The sequence below is a fragment of the Patagioenas fasciata genome, chromosome 1, assembly GCF_037038585.1.
Source record: "Patagioenas fasciata isolate bPatFas1 chromosome 1, bPatFas1.hap1, whole genome shotgun sequence".
Lineage (NCBI taxonomy): Eukaryota > Metazoa > Chordata > Aves > Columbiformes > Columbidae > Patagioenas > Patagioenas fasciata.
This window is the reverse complement of record NC_092520.1, coordinates 111,169,250-111,192,258: the sequence shown is the minus strand read 5'-3', so window position 1 is coordinate 111,192,258 and position 23,009 is coordinate 111,169,250. Positions and strand designations below refer to the sequence as shown.

The following is a 23,009-nucleotide window of genomic DNA, read 5'->3' as shown; positions in this document are numbered from 1 at the left end:
ATGAAAATATGTTTTGTACTGTATTTTTGTGTGGTTAGCAGACTGTTGGAAGTTAGATATAATATTTAACAGGAACCTGTTTGCGCAAGGAATTTTTTGACTACTATTTAAATATTGTGTACCCTGAAACATACTGATGCCTCATATGGAAATAATGTTGTTGTTGATAAACTTATAATTTAAACCTAAAGTAAAAGAGAGAGCAAAAAAAACAGAATAGATGTTCTTTTGAGTGTGGTAGCCCCATTGTATTGATATTCTGTAAAACCTGTGTAGAATTTACTTTCCTAGGTGAAGCTGGTAGGAATTCCTGTTGCTTTTTTGTAAGAACCTGAAGCCATGCCCATAACTTAGCTAAACTGACAACTTGGCAGAAATTTTGTGTGATGCTTTCATATATAATTCCTTTAAAATAATTTTAATTTAAAGAGATTCAGACCATTCTGAGAGAGAGACTGATCAGTTTGGCTGTCTTGTTTTTCTTTGTGCAAAATATTTCTGTTTTATTACAACGTGGAAAAGAAAAATGTTTGAACCCCTGATAATATTTAAAGGATGGGAAAATGATATTTTCTAAACATTTACCCAAAACTTATGGATATATTTAAGAAATCTGTACTATATTACACTAAACGCTTGGGAAAATGGTCCTGTGTTTTTGGACTAATGGTTACATCTGATTTTCTATCTCCCTTTGCTTTTTCCCATAAAACTAAGATGGAAGCAGTCTGCATACTTTGCAAATAAATAATTAAGCAGCAGTTGAGTATTATAGCACTGATCACAGTGGAAGTACAGTAATTGTGTTTTTGTAAATTCAGAGACACATTGCACAGGGAGGAGAAAATATAATGTAGAATGTCTGTGCACTGAAGAAGGCAAGGATCCTAATAAAGGAATAGAATCATAGAATCATTTCAGTTAGAAGAGATCAAATAATTAAGGGTTGTTTTATGTGCATGGAGAGGATGAGCTACGCTTGGACATGTAATTTTTCCGTGACCTGTATCTTGATTGTGTAAAGAAATGAAAACATTTTGGTTTTCTGTTGTATATTTATTCATGAATCCCTTCTGGCTTTGTAAACAGATGTGTTCCAATAGCTAATTTCAAAACTAACCATTCTGTAATTAAAGAAGCAAGTACAGCCTGTGATAATTCTTAATCCTCAGGGAAATGGTCAAGTTGAAAGGAAAACGCTCAATTAGTGCTGATATTTATGTGTTCCCATTCAGCTATTCCCACACTTTGTGTCCATTGCTGTGCTCCACTATTGTAATTACCAAATAATGAAGCCATTGTTCAAACGTCTTCTCCAGATCAGGGGGACATTCCGGAGCAGTGTGGAAGTGATGCTTTGCATCCATCTGGGGACATCGTCAATGGAAACTGTGTCACAGCCCCTGTACCAGCAGCAGCCACTTCGCTGCAGGACTTAAGTGAGTTCTCAACTCGGAAACAAAAGCAAAGACCCTTTTAAAATGACAGATGTAGAAAACAAAAAGCCAAACATTTAATGTTCTATAGGTATACATGCTGAAGTGACTGAGATTTTTTTTTTTTTCCAAAATCACTAATTATGTAATAAAGAGGAAGGAATGTTTTCTTCTGCTTTACTGTATGATGATGACTTTTTCACCCTGGTTTTAGTTATATTTCTTTTTAATTTAAACACTTTTGCTACCTGTCTCACCTCCCAGGCAATTTCTGGAGAGATTATTTTGGGTTTTTTAGTTCTCTTTAGGATAATTATTTAATATTGTTTCTGGTCTTGATAGAAATAAGACTTAAAGGGTTGTTTTTGTTGTGCATTTGGGGGGGGGGTTGTTTATATAAGTATTTTATGTACCGCTTGTTTGGATGTTTTTCATTTTTCTTGACTCTGTTTGCAAACTGTATTATCACAATGCTGCTTTAATTCTTTGAGTAGATGAGCATGATTTCACTGCAGCATATGCCACTTCTCTGTTCTAGCTGGAAGCATCATGACAATTTTTATTTCAATAAGAGCTTTCTATCCTCTAATAATTCCCAGTATTTAGTACGCCTATGTAATTACTATCTGAATGCTGTTTTACTTACACAGCTTCTTAAATATACTGGCCACATCAGTAGTGTGTCCTGTAATAATTTTCAAAGGTTTTTTTAAGTATAAAGAATTGTATCCAACCACATTGCAGAAAGAATGTGAACTTGAGGGTAACAGAGATTTCATGAGAATGACAGGAATCAGAAGTGCATGGAGATTTGTCAGCTCTTTGGCCTCTGCTTCTGTTTAACTCTTAATGAGTCATATATCAGACTAAAAATGTATAAAGGTGGGTAGAAACATTACCAGATACCTAAGAATAATTTTGGCGTATGTATAAACAATATATCCAGTTGCTTTTCATTTTCTATCAATCAGTGTTATACAGGAACCCATTACTTGTTTGTATGCAACTGTAGTAGATAACGACATAAATCAAGTCACAGATGTTGAAATGATTTTTCACAGCGGTGCTGGATCAAAGACAGATTGAAGAACAGAACATAGAAGCTGAGAAAAACTTAGACGAAGAAAGGAAAGCAAGAGAAGAAAAGAGAGAGAGCGAGCAAGAGGAAGCTTTGGAAAGAGAGCAAAAAGAAGTGGAAAAGCTTAACAAAGATGTGGTGATTTGCTATTTTAATTTCTGACAGTAATGCAGCTTTCTAGTGCCATGTATTTGAGGATTGCTGTATGTGTTACTTGCTTAAAACCAGGTTTTATTCTTTAAGTGCAAGTAGTAGAGGCTAAGTTCTTTTACGTACTTGGGCGATTAACCAAAGAGTCTCACTAGAATTTCTCCTTTATGCCAATAACTTTTTCACTGCAGACTTAGAAGGCAGCTGTCACCAGGCTATCGGAACAAGCTGTACATTTGCTGCCTTTTTGGTCTGGACCGCTGCTGGTGGGACACCACCAGAACCTGTGTCCATCTGTTCATTAGGGCTCTTCCTGGGAAGTAGAAGTTAAAAGGAGACCTTAAGGAGTTTGCTTAGTTTATCCCATTGAGCTGATGTAGCACTTGTTGATGTCAAGTTCTGGACTTCTAGGACCTGCATAAAACTCGTTTTTTGCTTCTTCCCATTTTGTCTTCCTCTTCCAACCCTTAAACCTTGCTCAGTTTAATTCAGTGTAGTGGTACTGGTCACACATGCTGGTGCCACCCTTCGCACCAGCTAACCAAGCCCTTCAAGGAACTTGCCCACCTGTGCCAGTTCATCTTCCTCACTTCACAGGTCAGTGTCGCACACAGAAGCCTCAGGCCTCACGGCATCTCAGACATCCGGGCAGGGTTAGAGTGGGATTTCTTGGATGTCGCTTTTTGAATTACAGCGCTAGCTTATCACTTTGTCTTGAACTGCATGTAACAGGTTTAATGCTGTTTAGCCTTGCATGTTTTATTGTGGTTAACATGAAATCCTGTGTGTAGTGCAGGTATTAAGGTATATTTTTCTTGAGCTGATTGGTATTTAATTTTATGTCTTAAAGTGGCTCCAAGACTCAAAAGTAGGTGAAGAAAAAGAAGATAAGGAAGTGGTAAAATCTGAAAAGAGTAATTCTGGTGCTGAAGATAATGTAAAGGACTCTACTCCAAATCCATTAGAAAAATACATGAGAATAATTCAGCAGAGAAGAGAGCAGGAGCGAGCAAACAAGGTGATTATTCTCATATTTTCTTTCCCCTATTCAGAAACTTCTGTAACAACCTGCAGAGATGAATGTTTGAATTTGTATTACAGAAATGTGTTGATTCTAAAGAAAAAAAAAACTAAAAACTTTATTCTGTTCTGATGTGTGGTAGAAGGGGGTTTGTTAGGTTTTTCTAGGTACTAGGACAGTATTTACATTGAAATGTCATAAATTTAAAGTTTAAACTGCATTTTAAGTGCAGTTTCAATCTACAGAGGTCAGTTTGTGTTCCACTAACACAACTGATAGAATTTATTCTGGCAAAATGGAAAATTTGACCTTAAAAGACCAAGTATGTACACAGGTGAACATTACTTTGATGAAGGAGTGCAGACATTATCCAAACCTGATTTTCCGAAGCATCATTATTCTAGATATAATACAGCATTTGCAGAAATAGGGTGGGTCCTTCAGAAGGTTTTTGTTTTCAGTTAGGTGTCTCAAGATAGAAATAGCATTATTAAACCTTAAACCTTGACTTAAGAATGAGCTACAGAAAGCGTATTTTTCTCTTGGTTGCCAGGATTCAAAAAAAGAAGAAATAGGAGAAGTGTCACTTTTAGAGGGACTTACATCTAGTGAAAAGGATGACAGGTAAGGCTCATTATTACTATTAATTGCTTCTATTACTCCATCTCAATGAGTAGTTATGGTTGAGAGATATCTGCCTTCTTAAAAAGCCGAATAACCTAGTAATCAAGAGCAAATGTGTTGGAAAAATTAAGGATCCTTCCAGTTCTTACACAGGTAAATTAGGCACTCTTTGCAGTTTGGAACTGGGAACTACACTCGCTGATCTGTTCCAATAGCTGTGGCAATTATCTGCTGCCGAGCAGCATCTCAGTTTGTTCACAGTGAGCTGAAGGATGAGGGATTCTTCTTGGTAACTGCCATGCGGAAGTTTGTCTGCGCTGCACCTTGCTGATGTGTTACTGAATCTACCTTTGATTTATCAGTAGCATCATGGACTTTTAACAAAGTAGTTCACACAGTTACTTCAGAGATTTTTGGCTGCTTGCACTGACTTACTTACTTACCACAACAAGGGGATTTATTCTGGTTCTCTCTAGACATCGATTAACAATATGTAGGTTTTAGTTGCTTGACAGGAAAAGGATGACAATCCTCTATCAAATCTTGCAGTGTATTTGTAGATGTAGAATTGAAAATATATATAACCAAAAAATGTGGAGCAGTTAAAAAAATTAAATGCTCATACTAACCATAGCAATGATTCAGTATTAACTGTACCTTTAAAGTGCAGGTTTGTTTTACTTATGAGACCCTGCCCTGGTGCTCCTGAATTGTATCCATGTCATGTTCCTTTCACTGGATAAGTACTACAGGAGTAGTGGATGGATAGTGCAGCTTTTTGCTAGAGCAGACGGCTTTCTGTCTGTGAAGGACCAAATCCTCACACTTTAAGGCTTGCTTATTCACTTCTGCTCACTGAAACAGCAACAATATTGCAGCACAGGCAGTGTCTTTATTTTTTTTTTTTTAAGTTTATATTTAAAATAAAAGAAACTACTTTGGACTCATACCACTTTCTTTCTTTCCCTTTGTCTTGTCCTCAATACAGTGCTGCAGGCATTTCTCATGGAGACACGGATGAAAACTTCTGGTGAAAAATAGCTGCTGCTTTTTTAATTATTATTTTTACAATAAAAATGGGGTTTTTTAAGCACCTTTCTGCTTGTAAGAAGTGGTAATAAATGTTAGGCACCAAGACTGCAGGCTGTATAATTATATATTAATAAAGCTGATTTTCAGCTGTCTCATCAGTCAGTGAGTTCAAACAGTGAGCCGTGATGCGTTATTAATCCAGGAGGAGGCCCTTGAGCGGGGTGTGAGAAGGGACAAAGCAGTGCAAAGAAATAAATCAGTATGTTGAGGTTTTGGCACTGAATTCCTAAGTTTTTGGCTTTGGCACTGAATTCATACAGCCTTTGACAGCTTTTCAAGTGGTGCCTCCCACCCAGTCCCTTCCCCTCCAACTGATATACACTGGAGGTCAGAGTAACAGCGTGCAGGTAACAAAAAAAATTCAGTCACCACCAGGGTTTTGGAGGTGTCCTGTGGAGACCCTTGGCTGCACCTTTTTGGAGAGCAGCCTGTGACAGCCTTATGCTGACATGTCCCTTTCATTGCTCTGGCAGGGAAAGCAAAGACTTTTCCAAACAGCCTGGTCCTGTCTACCACCTTGTTGCTATTAACCAGCCCAGAATGGAGAGATTAAAGTAAAAAATGCTATTTAACTCGTCTTTATTTAAGATTTGTATTTTGTAGGTGGATTATAGGCAAGATCATGAAACTTTATTAACACTATAGAATACAGTATTGGGGGGGGGGGCGGGCAAAAAAACTCCAAAGCTCTGTCTTGAATTCACTGGATGTTGAAACACAGCGTACCAAAAATGTGACAGAAATAAACTTTACCTTTAGAAATTTAAGATTTAGAAAGTGACTTAGTGGCTAGGCTAATTTTACATGCTGCTAAATTTGGTGTTGCAGCAGCAATGCTGGCATTTTTTTAATTTCTGAGCAAGTTCCTTCTGTTTAATGTGACGAAGGGGAAGAACAGCACTTGTTGCATTATGCTGGCCTGGAACAACCACCAGTAGTTCACCTGAGAGACACTCACTGACACCCACACCCATGGGCAACTTTTCCCAGCACAGAAGCGCATGGATACTATTGAACAAACCATGTTTTAACTTCAGAAAGAGAAAGGTAAAGCCTAGAGATGCGCTATTAGAGAGTAGCTACAGGTCTTGTTTTCAAATAAGCATACACAAGTGATGTCTATTATCTACAAATATTTATTTTAACACTTGGATGTAACTACAGGAAGCCCTTGGCACTGATAGAAAATATTGATTCACTGTTAGGTTACAAAAATTTATACATAGCAAAATTTAATGCTCTTTACATAAAAATATTAGACTACTTAAACAAAACTTCAAAAACTCCCAGTAACAGCTACACTGAATTAGAAAAGAATTCGGCTTTAAGACACTGCCTCCATATTACCCTTATGCAAACACTGGGCTAGAACATCACCTGCATTGCTGTAGAAATGTCTCCTTCATGCAACAGGTAAGAACATACACTAGGCTATTTTGTCATATTTGCTCTACATTGATCAACTTTGCCCCTTTTTTGAAACTGTCAAATGAGACATCAATATTTAACAAAAAAAAAAATTACATTTGCAGTTATACCCCCCAAAATGCCTTTTCTCTTAATACTGACTTGAAGAAATTTGTGCTTCCTTTTTTATATTCAGCAAACAGTCAAAACTATCAAACCACACGTCAGCTTAACATAGGTATGACTTGAATATTTAATTTTTTTAAAAATGACTGATGTATTTTACTTTTTTCCCCCAACATTTATATATATATATATCATATAGAACAAACACCAAAGATACCATCACTAATACTCAAGATATCACTGAATGCTTCTGAAAAAAAACATTGATTAGAAGGCAGACTTCTATGGGAAATGACTTTAACATGGCACCAGTTTGTTTTGTTTTGTTTTCTGAACACCACGTTTTCGTAATGTGCTAATTAATTTGTAAAAAGGAAAACACGTAAGCACTGACTATAAATTTGCTAAGCACCAAGATAGAGAAAGGTGGACATCCTGTATTCTGTTTTATGGCTGTAATTTTTATTGTTCGTGTAAAACTCTGCAAACTTTTCTCATCCGCTCATTTGGAATAGTCAGATCAGTGTCATTTTAATAAGGTAACACTTTTCACTTGCTTAAAATGTCGGATAATGGTCTCCTGCCACTATATAAATGCTAAGACATTTATAGAAAATAAATATTAAGGCAAAGCTGACATTTATTTTCAAAGAAGGGGATCATTATCCAGATCCAGGGATCTACATTCCATTATAGACTTAAGAAAAAAGATTAAAACTTGGGACACCTGCTCAACGCTCACATAAGCACAGGAGCATCATACAAAAGTGTGGCAGGACAGCAGAGCGCTGCTGCAGAGGGTGGGCAGAGACAACCCTGTGGCCACTTAGGAAACCGCAACTATGATTCTATGATTCTGTAACTGCACTGCGATGTGATCACAAGCTGCCAGAAACCTTGGCCAGCTGCAGTTCCATTGGGTGTCTATAAACTGAGATGCTAAATCAGGCGCCATACACACACACCTGTGCCTAAGGGCTGTACAGAGATCTGCTGCCTGCTGGTTTGCAGCACCTGCCACCATGTTGTGCAGGACATCATGCTGTAGAATACATCAAATCCTAGATACCAAAAAGTCTCGAAGAAGAATTTGGTCTCTCGTATTGTGAAGTGTTGCCTTTTAAAATGCCTGGAATAAAACCTCCATTCTCTATATGAAAGGATGGAAGATTACCCATGGGAAGGTTTCCCTACGAATGTGTTCCAGGAGCTGGAATGTGAAGCTTTTGCAACTTCTCTCTAATTTTGTTTGGTAGACACACATCTGTACTGCAGAGCAGCTATCTGTTGATTTGTCAGAGCTACAGAATTCTTCTGCTGAATTACTGTGGCAAACATTTATGTGTAAGAATTGAGTTGCTCTTTTGACCGAGACTGGATATCCTGCAGCTCCTGCTCTTCTTTTGCTTTGATATCTTGGTAGGCCTGCATTTTGCTTGCATCCTTTAAGTAGGCCCAGTTAGAAGACAGTATCATGAGGAAGTGGATCTGGAAGAGAAGGGTGAGCATGATGGCTAGTGAGCATGTCAAGAGGCAAAGCAAGCTGCTAGTTAGATTAATAGACGCTCTTTAAAATAACAACCAAAAAAATAGTTATTCTACGTTAATAAGCATTCTGTTATTAAAACAAGCACAGGGGCTATTTTCAAAGATCTCTAGAATTTGGCATGCTAATATATCAGTTGGTTATTCACAATTTAGAGAAAGTTAGTGTAACAGTAATAAAATGAGCTACAGAGTTGTACGGATCAATTAAAATGCAGATGGAGAGTAGCAGCAAAAAGTTTTGTACGTGGCGATGTATGTAATCTGCAAACTACGAGGTGCTCAGAAGAACTGCTTTCTAAGGTGGTGGTGTTTATGCACATCCAAGCCCAGATCCTGGTCAGTCTTTTCCCCCAACAAGCAGATGAGAATTCCACCCTCCCCCTGGAAAAAGCCTGAAACTGGAAACAGTTTTATTTACGTGAACAAGGCTACATTAACATATTGAAAAATTAAACAACAAAACATGAGTCCAAAACTAAGCAAAAGCATGCAGTCTCTGGGTTAAGAAGTCTTAATTGTATATTATGATAACTACATTTTAAACGTCCATTGCCCAAACCCAGATGAAGAGTTTTATAGAATATATAGCAAATGGTTTTTTATTATTATTATTACTATTATTATTCTTATTATTATTGTGTGGATTTTTTCTAGTTTGTGCATTCATCTCTTCCCAACTTCTTCTGACCATACTTCATGCAAAAATCTACATCTGAAAACACTGATTCACTTTTTTTTTAAATCCCAACAGTGTAAAAAGGTCTCTATGATCTATGCATGGTTTTGCTTCCCGTGCAGTCATACTTACAGTTTTGAGATCTGGCTACTGAGAAATCAGTTACTAAAGTGCAAGCCATACAAGAACAGAAGCTATTTATATGCTGTTTCTTACTAGTTCAGGGTCCAAATGAAAGAATGTGATTGTTTTACGCAGAGCTAATACAAGGATCTATTTCCTTCCAGAGAGAGCATGGTTTGGCAATTACTTAAAAATGAAGTAAAAGAAGATAATCAACTTTATCATGCATGCACTGGAAAGACAAGCCAACTAATTCAAAATACCTGGGCTTCTGATTTCTTCCAAAAGAGACTGGCAATACTTTACTGTTCTTTTTGTTTTGTACCGTATATATCTTGTATGCTCAGGGAAGTTATATTTGGTGTTCAGGATGAAGAATAAATTAATAGTTCTGACCCTGAACCGTTCCAGTATTTGTTGTAGAGATGACTGTTAGAAAAACAAGTGGAGACTTGAAATGGAAATGTCCCGTCTCCGAAAGGATGCTTTATAAACACCCCTACAGTAACTGAATCCTCTCGACATGAAAACATAGCCAGATCTCATCCACATCATAGTTTCATATACAAGAAGTCATTTTATTAATCTGATAAGCTAGCTGATGCTTACTGGAGCTATTTACAATTACTGTAACACAATTCAGAAAGCTAGACTTTTAGCCTAGAGTGTCAGTGGTATTTCAAGCTACGCAATGCAGCTCTTTACTGGGCTTATACAATTTAGAATTTAGTGCAGCAATCTTCCCGACTCTTAAACTTCAAAACAGCATAGTTATATGTAGTAGCCATCATGTAGATCAGCTGGTGGAAGAGAACAAAATACAGGAGCGTAAGATACAACGAGGTGATGGCTCAAGCCCACGTGGGCAACTGTCGATACTTCTACAACAGACGTTATTCTGAGTTTCTTCCAGGATGAAGATGCAAAACAAGTAACTTGTGATTTATCCGGAGAGGATAACCTACACGCAGACCTGAGGCTATTTCATCAACAAATAGTGAATTTACACCCAGATTTGGCTGACAAGAGGTTAGAAGCTGGCAGCTAGAGGAAGTGTTAAAACAGACGAAGCAAGTCATCCTGTTAACATCCCTTTTCCAACTGCTACCTGTAACTGGTATCGCAGATTTGGACTAATCAAATTGCCCAGGTCCAGACAAAAAGCCCAAGGGGTTACAATCGACTGATCAAATAAACTACAGAAATGAAGAGAAAGAGCGAATGTAAAAACAGAAATAGTGGGTAGAAACACGATTTTCAAAGGACATGCAAAGAATTTTAATCTAAGGATGGAGGAGGTGGGTTAAGATGACTTCTTAAAAGTTCAGGACCTGCTGACCTGTAATAACCAAATCATAGCAGAAAATAACGGCAATTACAGCTCACCCTCCTTAATATCTAGTATCACTATTTTTAAGGTACACAAAAAATTTAATAATAAAGCATCTTAAGCCTGAAAGGAACATGTTACACAATAAAACAATAAAAAATGCTACCCACCAGGGCTATGACAGTGGCACCAGCTCCAGCACAAGCCACAATGAACAGGTGATAAGACATGTAGAACTAGAGAAAAAGACATGTTAAAAACATTGAGGTAATTGAGGACAGTATAAAATGCATTTCAACTGTTCTAGAAAACAAGGATAACAAAACCATCTTCATAGCGAGGTATTCAAAGCTTTAGAAAATAAAAATGTTCTGAAATAATTTTCATTTTCTGGATGACCTAACACAGAATAATTTCAGTGTTGTGTATTAGTATTGATTTTCTCCAAAAACTTTCACCAAGTTATTTATTACACCATGCCCAAGTGTCTTGAAGGCAAAAGCTGCACACAGGTTATGTTTCTGTACCTCATTTGTGTTGCAGATGTTCTCTAGAATCGGGCCACAGGCTTTGCCAGGTACAGCATTCCAAGGGATAATACCTGAAATACCACAGCAAAAGAAATCACTAATTTTAGTGATGAGCACATGCTTTCTGTTCCTCTCTCATCTTTTCCACCCACTGGCCAGTTGTGTTCCCATTCTGGGCACCCGCATGTTGACCAGTACGGCTTTTGAGTCGGCGGGAGGAATTAAAACAACTTGCTCAAATTGTGCTTTCTCCCTATTCCGAGGCTTCCTGCCAAGACGTGTTCTCAGATGTGGTTTTCCCATATGGCAGCCAAATGGTTGGTTGGGTTTTTGCACTTCAGGTCCAGTCACACGCTGCCTACTCTCCCACTCAGCACTGGAAGGGATAATCTTCATCTTGGAGGTACTTGGCACCTTTCAGGATAGTACTTACTGGATTAAATTCTACTTGAACAAGTCATTACTGTAGAAAAGTGTGAATATGGAGCTAGAGGGAAGAATTACAGAGGGCTTGCTTTTTTTTTTTCTTCCTGGTTTGGTCCCAGTAGGTAAAAAAACATTAGGAGAGCACTGCTACAAGGAAATTCAGTCTGCCATACCTCACGTACTCCCAATTACTTTTGTTACACGACTGAAAATCTGAAAAGTTGACAGGCTCTAGAAGGTTTAAAATAACCTGAATTTTAGGTCCATAACAGATGTAAAGCTTAAGCAAAAGCCATCTGAAACAGGAGAAAACCAGTTTGTTTCCCCCATATAACTTGCATGTCAGATGGTTGGAATTAGCAGCTCTGTAAAGGCAAACAGCATTGAAATTATCTCAGGATGGCGTGACTTTCAAAAAGATTTCACAGGATTTACTTTAAAGCCAGCTGCTTCTCTGCAACTGCAACATTCACTTGAAGCCTTTTAGCTACTGCTTCCACCCAAAATCGTGAGGAGAGTTCAGGGACACAAGTCGCCTGTTAAGGAGCTGCTCTGTCCCATCAGACATTGAAACCCAAATGCTTTTACTGCTCAGGGAACAGCACAGCCCTACACGGTGCCCATATAGCTGCAAAACAATCAGGAGAAGCAGAAAGGTGGAGGAGCACATTTGCTCCCTGCACTCTCAGGCTCTGCTGCCGAAGGAAATATCTTCCCAGCCTCTTGCTGTCAGCTGCTAAAATAGAATGCAAATGTTTAACTGATTTGGGACTTCTTGCTTTTAAAAATGAATTTAGCTTATCTTCTCCTGCTGGACTTAGAGCCTGATACGGAAGCACAACCAAGTTTTTTCAACTCTGAATCTATTTTCTCAGCTTTGAATGATATAGTCCAAAGAGAGAAACGTTTCTAGAAAATGCTAGCTGAAATGAAGCCAAAAGTAATGGTGACAAAAGCTCTTCTGCATAAGGGAAGCTGAAAAGATTAACTTCAGGGAAAACTCACCTTAAGGAATGAACTAATTGAAAAGCCTGACCCTAGTTGAAGGTATCGTCCCACTCCTCTGCTACCTGCACCCCCCTCAGCTTTCTGTGTGTCATCAGAAAGCAGTATTAATTCACTAATAATTCAGACAGACTCTTGATTGCAGGGTTTGGGTCTTTTAACTGAAAATAATTGTTAGAGCAAATTTCAGGTGTTAACTTCATATTTAAATGTAAAAACAGCTTTTTGAAAGAAAAAAAAAAAAATATATATATATATGTATATGGGTTCAAACCCCAGAATCTGGTTATCTAGTTCTCTGTACTATTCCTAAGGAGTTTATTTCGAGGCTGATCTATTTTTAAACCTAGTATTATAGTATTGGAAACTGCTACAAAATCATTTTAGATAAATGACTTGCCAGTTCAGTTAAATTGATTGCACCTGGAAAGAGATCAGTGTTATCTGAATTAATTAGAAAAGTAATAGAATATTCAGAGATACAAGGTGCTTTTGCATTTGGTTCATTTGCTAAGGCTGAGACAAAACTACTGAAGACAGTCCAAGGCGAAAGGACAAGGCATTTAATCAGGATTAAAACGAGTACCGTATTGCCTGATATCCACGCAGATCTGGTCCCCTGGAACCGTCACATTTGTCTGAAGAGATTTGATGACTTCGCAAGTTGACCATATGTTATAGAACATAAAGACAGGCACAGCAGAGAAGCCAAAGACCCCAAGCCAGGCCACTCCAAGCACATAGGTGAGGAAAACAAACTAGGCAGAGAAAACACAAGCACTTCACGTTTATTCTGTGAAAAGAGTACCTGAATTTTCCTTAAAAAGGCTCCAAAATAACCTTTAAGCATACGTTCAGAAATCAAGAATTACAACATTTGATTTTGAAGCGCAAATAAAATCAGTCTCCTCATTGCTTAGAAATACTGTGGTAGTTTAAATGCTACTGACAAAGTAATTCAGACATTTCCTTTTTCATCAGCCTGCTTGAGTAAGCAGCTTGCCCTCCTGAAAGAGCAGTCCATTAATTTCTTCAGATTCTCAGCTAAGCAAGGATGCTGGTTGTAGGCTAAAGCCAATAAAACTCCAACAAAAATCAATTTAAGGAGTTTTTTTAATTAACTGTAACATACTAGCATTTCTTTACAGCTTGCTAATCAAAACAATAGAGTGAATCGATATTCACAGAGCTCTCCCATACTCCCAGACTTATGGAAATCAATTTTGAATGTAACATTTGAGAATATTTTTGCAAACATAGCACGACTGTTGCAGCAGATCAGAAAGATTCAACTGATCTAGTACACATTGCCAAGAAGAAAATTAGTTACTTCACTTTAGAATCAGGGGTGTCCAACTCATTTTCACTGGGGGCTGCATCAGCTTTGCAGTTGCCTTCAAAGGGTCAAATGTAATTTTAGGACTGTATAAATGTAGGAGTAGTTACGTTTATACAGTCCTAAAATTACATTCAGCCCTTTGAAGGTCAACCGCAAGGCTGATGCGGCCCCCGGTGAAAAAATGTTTGACACCCTTGCTTTAGCGAATCATGGATTTTCCATTGAAATTTGCTCGTTTGGGTTTACTCTAAAAAAAAAAAACAAAAGCAACCAAACAAAAGGATTACATGCAATTTTCTTTGGTAAAATTACCAGGTATGGCACTCATTGCTTTGGAAATCTCCAGCTTCCCCCTCCCACTGGACCTCTTGCCTTTTCCCTCTACTTGTAAGTTTTACGGTGAAATGGTAGCACTGGCATCAGTTCCTAGGTCCCTCCTCATGGTGAGACTAGGATTTGGGCCCTACTTGGAGAGCGGGGAAATGCTCTTCTATCTTATGTGCTGCCTTTTCACTGTTATTTAACTGCAGGTAGACTGGAAAGGCTTCATTTCCAGCAAAGCACTGATGCTGAACTATCTCACTTGCCACCTGTGTGCCAGAGAAGAACAGCGAGGATGGGAAGGGCTCTGAGTGGGGAGGTTGTCACAGCCTGACCCAGAACTGATGGACTGCAGGAATGCTGCAGTGCTGGAACTTTGCATCCTCAAAAGCTTTTTGTCCAGGTGCACTGAACGATGCTGCAAATGTTACAGCAAAGGCTGAGCAATTGGTTATGTTGTACAGCCAAGGAAGGTGGTGCGTGTGGGGAGGGGGAAGCGCTTGAAAAACTAAGGCACATAGAGAACCCAGCTAGCCTTTAATTTATACACAGATGAACTGAAATACCCTATTTTGTATCAGGTAGTGCCATACACCAGACTTGCATGTTTTATGCAAGAATCGCATAAAAGACTTGCATGTTTTATGCAATAATTCTGTCTCTGGATTTTGGTAAGGACTGAGTGGACTAGTTTAAAGTATTTCTATAGATACACTATATGTAAAATATGGGTTTGTAGACTTGCACATGGAAGCGTGCATGAGAAGAAGTACACAAAGCCTTTAACTCCTAAAATACCCAGGAAATAACACACTCACCTTCACTGTGATAACTGCGGGAAATGGCTATTCTGCATTACCACAGCCAACAAAAATAATTTAGGAAAGTTAGAAGTCTATGTTGTGCAATAACCTTATACAAGATGGAAGGGACTGCCTTTCAAGACCTTGGTAATGTAACAGAGGAACAAGGAGAGGAACTCTTATTGTACAATCACAGAATGTCCTGAGTTGGAAGGGACCCACAAGGATCATCAAGTCCAACTCCTGTCCCTGCATAGGACAACCCTTGATCAAAGAGGCAAAAAGAATAACCGCATGTCCAAAAACTTGTTGTCCATACCCAGCTGCAGGCACTAGCCTGTTAAAATGATAGATCTCCTTGTAAGCTTTGTTTCTAACCCTGGTGTTTTACGGAGCTCTACCACTAAACAGCAGCATACAAGAATATTTACGCCATGACTGTCACCACTCGTGTCTTACCAGAGCTCCAAGCCATTACTCAGCTGCTAAGTTCTCTCCTTCATTGTGTGGACAAACATAGAAACACATTTTTCTGTCACATTTCCATGTGTCACACTGGTATTTGTCTAAGCAGCTGACAATCATGTGCCTGCAACTACTCAACTGCACAGGCAATTGTCTGCACTAATGAAATGCACATATGTGTACATTTCTAGTGTATTTTGGATCATTTGAAAACACTGCTTTAGATCTTTCTCCTCAGTGAAGATCACACTTGCTGGAAAAATAGTGGGTGAATAGCTGCTTAACTGGGAAATGATAGGATGTTTTATTTGTATTAGGTCTTCAAAAATTCACTAAGTATCCAGCAGTACAGTGGAAAATCATTAAAGCTTTTGAAAACAAACATGCATCTCCTTTGTATTTAACCAGCTGAAAGTACATACTTTTAAAGTACAGGATATAGATTGTATATTAAAATGCAACAACCACATCAAAAGCCTCTTCTCTTTTCACCCACACTTTCCCGTGGGCGATCTGTTACACTGCTTTAGCTTCCTCCATAACTACAAGCTTTGAATTCAGATTTTCAGAAATAGCTTTGAAATCCTTTCTCATAAACACAGTTATGTTTCTGTTCTTGCAGAGTGCGCCCTAGGGGGCAACGTGGGTGAGAATCTGAAGTTTTATTTTTAGTTAAACTTTTTAAAAAAATTTGTTCTCATACAGAAGTATAGGGAAGGGAAGATGGCTTGTAAATTTAAGGCTTTAAGTGTTTCAGCTTTGCAAATAAGACTCACTATTGTATCTGTATGCTTTCAGCCATCTGCAAAAGCAAGACAGCAATACTTGATTCAAGTGCAAAGATGTTGCGATGCTTCATTCATTACTGTTTGAACAATCCAGACATCCTAAGCAGAACTGACTATGGAAGTCAGAGGCATTACAGTTTGTTATTTAAACAGCTCTACAAAACGCAGCCATTTTACAGTCTGCCTTTAAGCATCACTAGCGTGCTGCACACTTAAAAGCACATCTTTCATTTTGTCTCGCATTGAGTGTTTTAAAACTAGCAGTCTCCAACAACTTAGGTTAGACCAGTGGGTTAAGCTTTAGAGGCCACAGTAACACCCTGATAGTCCATCTGCAGAATTTGGATTCGACCAAGCATCCTCAAAGTTCAAAGGATGACTAGTGACAGGGATTGACTCTGACCACCTATAGGGAGTTAAACAAATAAGGCAGCAATATATTGTGGTTCGGAACCACAGGAGTCAAACCAAGCCCAATGTATTTTAGTAAGCAAAGATGACTGTTCCCATTTCTAATGCTACTCACCATTCCACTGATGCAGCGGCCACAGGCTGTTGTTTTGAACTCTCCATGCAGCTCCTTCACAGCGCTTGTTGTATAAAAACCTTCTGCCAAAAGGATTATCCCGTATAAGAAGAAAAACGATGCAATGCCATAAATTACATACTGCATTAGCTGTATTCTAAAATGGAAAAGAAAAGATATAATTAGATTTCAGTCCTGTGAAGACAAAGTCAGTTCTCCCAAATCATAAACAGTATGAGATAATTCCCCTCGTAGAAATATAGTTCAAGGCTCCTTAATGCATTTTTAGGACGCGGGCTGCAGGAGAGCCCTGGAATGACTATCCCACTTCTACAGGTAAGCAATACTGACATGCATTAGTCTTGAATCTTCTTGAACATCCCCTGTGTTGCAGTTCTTACACTGACTGGTATTAGTCACCAGCTTGAAGCCCCAATTTCATGCCTCCACTGTGGAGACTTTTTTCCTGTTATTGATGCCGACAACTAACTCAGGGAAGCTGAACTACTGCCTGAACTGCCAGGCTCTGTGGTGATTCCTTTGGCTTAGGGAAAGGAAGCAGTCCCTGAAATTCACTGTTTCTACCCATAAAATCCAGCTAATGTAGGTTTGCAAAAATTCAGTGATACTTCTCCGATACAAAACTCAGCAAATGCAGTAAATTCTCCTGATGAGGAACAGTTTGCTCCACAGTCTAGGAGGGTACTTTCAAGTGAGCAAGTAGTTTCAGTGCCTTAAGTCACAGAAATGTTGAGCTCCCCAAAATGTAATTAAATTTTCAAAAACTGAAAAAATATTTAGGAAATGCTTCTATTTCAGGTACTCTGGAACCATCCAGAGGAAGAAGATTGTAGATCACATGGCATAAACACTTCCCTCAGATATGATTTGAGAAGGTTCTCAATTCCTTAAAAATCTACCATCTGCAATAACACTCTTATGGAATTTTTACTCTAGCTGGAACAGGTAAATGGAAATAATTATTTCTAAATATTATCAATCAGATCCAATATCTGAATCTGATCGTTTTGAAGGATGAGAATGATGTATCTTTCATACGACATTTCTGTGGTCTCCAAACTCCTACTTTGTTATTAGCACAAGAACTTACAGCTTCTTAAACATCATTTCATTGTTGGGATGGTTATTACAGATGAAGTTATTCACAGAACAGTAGAGGTTAATTTTATACTCACATGTTAATTTTATCCTCAAATGCTTTTTCAATTCTTACCACTCTCCAGTAAGTAGCTGCAAGTATAAATGTACTTCTCCAAGGACCATCTGAATATTTTAGATCAATTTATTTAGAAAAGTGGTTACTACCATTTATATAGTTAAATGTTATCCAGACAGATACCACACCTCTTGTATCAAAAGAGGATATCGCTCATTTAAAATTACACATGGGAAGTGTTATGTTTATTTTACAAACTGATTAAAAATAACAGGATAAATCTGTTGCACCTGTGCTGTAAAGCATGAAAAAATTAAGCAAACATTTGAGAGAGAAGAATTCATACCACCATCATTAACAGTCTAGGAGGAACTTGATGCATGTTACCCAAAATATGAAACCTGGTTAAAAATCCATTTGACAAAGGGTGCCCTACTAGTATATTTTTCATTTATGTCTCTTTGGCCTTAAATTATTTGCTTCTTTCTAGCACCTTTTCTCCCTTGCCTTGTTAGATCTCCATAAAGCCCAGGACCTCAGCTGCTTTGGAAGGAAGGACACATTTCCCCAGCTGCTACACTGACTTGATAAGAAACATTGTCAACAATTTCCAGAAATTAAAACTTGCTGCCTACCATGGTTACTTTTGCAATTTCTTTTATTTTGCTCAAAATAAGAATGATACAAGCAAAAGGTCATTTTGTTAGTTGGTCGGATGGAACAGCAGCTTAATTATTTGCTAAATCTTGTGTCTAAATGCAGGGTCCCCATGGCTCATTCCTTGGAGCTGGGGACATGGCGCCCACCCAAACCATGGGGCTGAGAGCTGCAGGAAGACAGGACAGGACCCCAGCAGGGTGAAGACCCAGAGCCATGTGGCAGATCTGGGCACACGGGGTCCTGCGAAGGAGAAGCCCTAAAATGGTGCTGTAGGACCAGCGACAGAGCTCTCAGGGGTTGGGAAGGGGCCAGTTGTGGAAATTTCAGGCTGAGCGCGTGGAACCTGGCCCACTGGCACATGCCATGTGTGCCCCCTCTTCATGGACACATGTGGCCCACACAGGGACCCCTGCCTACAGCTCTCGGGTGGCTTCTCGCAGGTTTCAGCTGCCCTTACTCGTGTCACCCCCGTGTACAGAGCAGGGACACTAACAGGAGACCTCAGCACAGTCTACAGCTTCCTCACAAAGGGAGGAGGAGGCACAGGCGCTGAGCTCTTCTCTCTGGTGACCAATGACAGAACCTAAGGGAATGTCAGGAAGATGTGCCAGGGGAGGTTTAGGTTGGACATGAGGAAAAGGTTCTTCCCCCAGAGGGTGGTGGAGCACTGGAACAGGCTCCCCAGGGAAGTGTCACGGCCCCAAGCCTGGCAGTGTTCAAGAAGAGACTGGACAGTACCCTCAGACACATGGTGTGAACTGTGGGGTTGTCCTATGCAGGGACAGGAGTTGGACTCCATGATCCTTGTGGGTCCCTTCCAACTCAGGACATTCTGTGATTCTATGATGCACAAGAGGAGGTCTCCAGCCTGCAGTCAGTGCTACCCTGTGGCAAGCAGCAGGCAGGAGGCCAAACCCAGAGCCAGTCAGCATCCTGGCACCAGCACATGATCATCCTGAATTGAGACTCAAGCAAAATTCCTCAGTGCCGCCAAATAAAAGCCTTTCCACAGCCTGGTGGTCCAGCTGGAGGGGCTGCCAAGTACCAGTGTGTTCAGACCACCTGGGACCCGTGTGTCCCTCAGTGACCAAGGGAACAAGAGGCTGGTGCTGGTGGGGCTGGGCAAGGGCCGTGGTGCTGGTCTCCAGGCCCTCCTCTGGTGCCATACAGAAACCTTTGGAACACAAAAGCCCCAAATATTTAACCAGTGGTTATTTCCAAAGGCTATGATTGCAGAGACGTTTAAGCTATTTCCAGTCTTTTTTCTCTCTTTTTTTCCCCCATCTATACCACACCAGTCTGCCTTCTTCTGAGGACAAATGCACAAAACAAGACTTCCCTGTTATTCCTGTCATCCCTTCAAACTTGGTGTCACCAACAAACACTGAATCTATTCTCTTTCAGATTAAAATCATTACCCCTTGTTCAGTCACTACAAGCCCTGGTGAAAAGCATTTTTAGATCTTTCTTATAAGCCCATGTTATATATCAAAAGGCTGCAACAAGGTTTCCCAGGAGCCTTCTCCACACTGAACAACCCCAACTCTCTCAGCCTGTCCTCACAAGAGAGCTGTTCCACCCCTCTGATCATTTTTGTGGCCTACTCTGGCCGCTCTCCAACAGGTCCATGTATTTCCTGTGCTGAGGGCTCCAGAGCTGGATGCAGGACTCAAGGTGGGGTCTCATCAGAGCTGAGTAGAGGGGCTGAATCACCTCCATCAACCCACTGGCCACGTTCCTTTTGATGCAGCCCAAGATATGGTTGGCCTTCTGGACTGCAGATGCACGTTGCTGGGTCATGTCCAATCTTTCATCCACCAGTACCCCCCAGTTCTCCGCAGGGCTGCTCTCAATTAATTCATGTCCCAGGCTGCACTGATTCTGGGCATTGCCCTGACCCAGATGCAGGACCTTGCACTTGGCCTTGTTGAACCTCACGAGATTCACACGGGGCCCACTTCTCAAGGCTGTCAAAGTCCCTCTGGATGTCGTCCCTTCCCTCACGTGAACTAACTCAGCTTGGTGTCATCTGCAAACCTGCTGAGGATGCACTCAGTCCCACTGTCTATGGCACTGATGAAGATATCAAATAGTATCAGTCCAAATATAAACAGGTTAAGCAGGATACATGCTCTGATTGTTTGTGTGTGAATATCAAAAACCCACTGAGTGCTGTTGGACAAACAAGCAACCTAATATTCAGGAATGAAGACTGAGGTTTGAATTCATCTCTACTCATTTAGCACGAGGGTGTTAGGAGGAATAATGGAAATGGGAGGCATACTTACACTTCACTCAGCAAAGCATGGTCGCTGGCAGTTGTGGAGAAGTGCTGCTCGAGGATAGACACGGTTCCCGTGAGCGCCACGTGGCCACAGCCACAAAACAACGCTACCCCCGAAAAGCAGAGAATGGTTGCCACGAGCGAAGCATATGGCACTCCTCCTAGGCACTTAATGCAACATTCAAAGCAACCTAAGCAGAAGAGAGAAAGCAAAAGAAATGTTATGGGCAAAAAGCAAATTATGGGGAAAAGAATATCCGTCCTCCACTTGGCAAGAGCCACAGGGACTAAAAAGCCCAGGCATTGACATGCTAAGCAAAAATCTATAGGTGGTGCAAGACAGCACCACCTTCTAAAGCAGTGACCTACAGATCTGTTGGTATGGACTCAAAGCCCAGAAAGTGGGCTGAGTGCTCCTGTCTTTACATGATCAAGAGATCGATGAGACAGCCTATGAAATGGAAAAAGAAAAAAAAATTACTTGTCTAAAGCGATCCATTGCGATTCAGCTGCTCATACAGAGCTCACCATATTTCAACATTACTAATGGCAAGGGGACCAGCTACACTGGCACCATTCAGGAAGCCAGAGAAGCAAATACTCAAGACAACGAAGCCTTCTGGAAAACTAAGAGATACTTTGCACTTTCATTGGAAGAGGAACACATTTAAGCCTGCAAAATTTAACTACTCTACACTCTGCCATGGCTCCTGAGTATCTTTTTGTATAAATCCATATGAAGTTATAGGGGTACAGGTATTTTAACAACAGAAAAACTGAATAAGAGCCAAGGTGTAGCAATTTTTATTGAGAGCAGTGAGATGAAGATGTATTACACAGACATTTCTACCTTTATAGAATACACTGGATTAACAGTGATCCCTGAATACACTCTGCAGTAGCACAACAATTTTAATGAAATGCATCATTTAAGCAATTTGAGTTAACAAAACGCCCCCCCCAGAAACGCTGTTCTACAAACACTGTAATAAGGAAGTTGCAGCTGAATCGCCAGGTTCCTCCCAACTGCGTGGCCTGAAAACCCATCTGCTTGCAGAGCCGGGAAATGTAAATCGGAAACAAACACAGCTTTTAACTGCGCTATAATGGTAATGGCAATCCATACCAATTCATTACTTCAGGGTGATGGCATTAAGCTGTCTCCATTAATGGGCATTTCATACAACTGCGCAAAACACAAGCCATTAAGACAATGTTTAATGGAATGACCAGCGTTGCACGTCACAGGAACAGCCCACTGCTTCTATGGGAAGGCATTAAATGGACAAAGCATTTGAAGGTAGGGAGACAGTTGGCAAGTATGTACATCACATCTTCCCACCCCAAAAATTCCTTCTAAAGCTCAGCAAGTCTTCATCGGCCACACAAGGCAAGTTTATTTTTATTGCCCTCCCTTTCCCACTAATGAATGAGCTGCAGAGCAGGCACTTCTCTGAACCACTGTGGAATAATACGCATTTGATAACTGAAAGTCTTCCCATTTTGTAAGTGGGAAATTCTTCTTTTAGAGAGTCACTAGCAAGTGTCCTAGTCAGGCTCAAGTGGCTATCACCATTGAAATGACTTAAAAAATGCCACTTCACTAACTACAGACAAGATTTAATTCTACAGAAACAAGCCTGGGAAGCTTTTATAGTCAAGCCCACAGCTGGAGTAGGAACTATCTTCACAACAAAAAGACTGCCGAATGAACAAACACTGCAGCTTACTGGTGATGGGGCAAACAAAATCCAAATGCGCGCTATCAGGGCAAATTGTCTCCGATTTTCATCTTACCACAGAGGTCCAGGGGCAAGTTCAGACACTGGACCTTGCAGAGTGATGCTCTGCTTTGAGGAATCTGCCCAAGCGCAGCTCAAAAGCCACACGCAATGGTAATCACACATGTGAGGCTGGCTCGCCTCCGCAGCATCTGCTCCCAGGTCAGGCCCAAACCTCCAGCAGCTAATCCAAGAAACGCCTGCACCTGGCACAGGTTTAGCACTGAAGGATTATCCAAGAGTAACCATGCTCTGATCCAGCCAGCAACGCTCAACGCACACGTGGACACACA

At 40.1% G+C, this 23,009-nt stretch overlaps 2 protein-coding genes across 11 annotated transcripts in view; one reads left to right on the top strand and one right to left on the bottom strand.

Moving 5' to 3' along the window:
- The window catches only part of OFD1 (OFD1 centriole and centriolar satellite protein), a 32,023-nt gene extending 26,620 nt beyond the window's left edge, over window positions 1-5,403 (top strand). For all 3 annotated transcript variants that reach the window (XM_065856852.2, XM_065856843.2, XM_071812838.1), the window contains 5 exons: window positions 1,320-1,439; window positions 2,498-2,652; window positions 3,515-3,682; window positions 4,239-4,309; window positions 5,298-5,403. In XM_065856852.2, coding sequence (XP_065712924.1) covers window positions 1,320-1,439; window positions 2,498-2,652; window positions 3,515-3,682; window positions 4,239-4,309; window positions 5,298-5,343 — 560 coding nt within the window. In that variant the 3' untranslated portion in view covers window positions 5,344-5,403. The remainder of the gene's footprint in view (window positions 1-1,319; window positions 1,440-2,497; window positions 2,653-3,514; window positions 3,683-4,238; window positions 4,310-5,297) is intronic.
- A 1,116-nt stretch (window positions 5,404-6,519) lies between these two features.
- GPM6B (glycoprotein M6B) overlaps window positions 6,520-23,009 on the bottom strand; it is a 112,528-nt gene continuing 96,038 nt past the window's right edge. For 6 of the 8 annotated variants that reach the window (XM_065856875.2, XM_071812849.1, XM_065856896.2 and 3 more), the window contains 6 exons: window positions 20,940-21,126; window positions 16,815-16,971; window positions 13,159-13,330; window positions 11,139-11,212; window positions 10,782-10,847; window positions 6,520-8,422 (listed from right to left, as the gene is read on the bottom strand). In XM_065856875.2, the coding sequence (XP_065712947.1) occupies window positions 8,273-8,422; window positions 10,782-10,847; window positions 11,139-11,212; window positions 13,159-13,330; window positions 16,815-16,971; window positions 20,940-21,126 (806 nt within the window). In that variant the 3' untranslated portion in view covers window positions 6,520-8,272. Of the gene's footprint in view, window positions 8,423-9,835; window positions 10,082-10,781; window positions 10,848-11,138; window positions 11,213-13,158; window positions 13,331-16,814; window positions 16,972-20,939; window positions 21,127-23,009 lie in introns of those variants that run through there. The other 2 variants (XM_065856922.2, XM_065856904.2) reach the window with 1 other exon arrangement.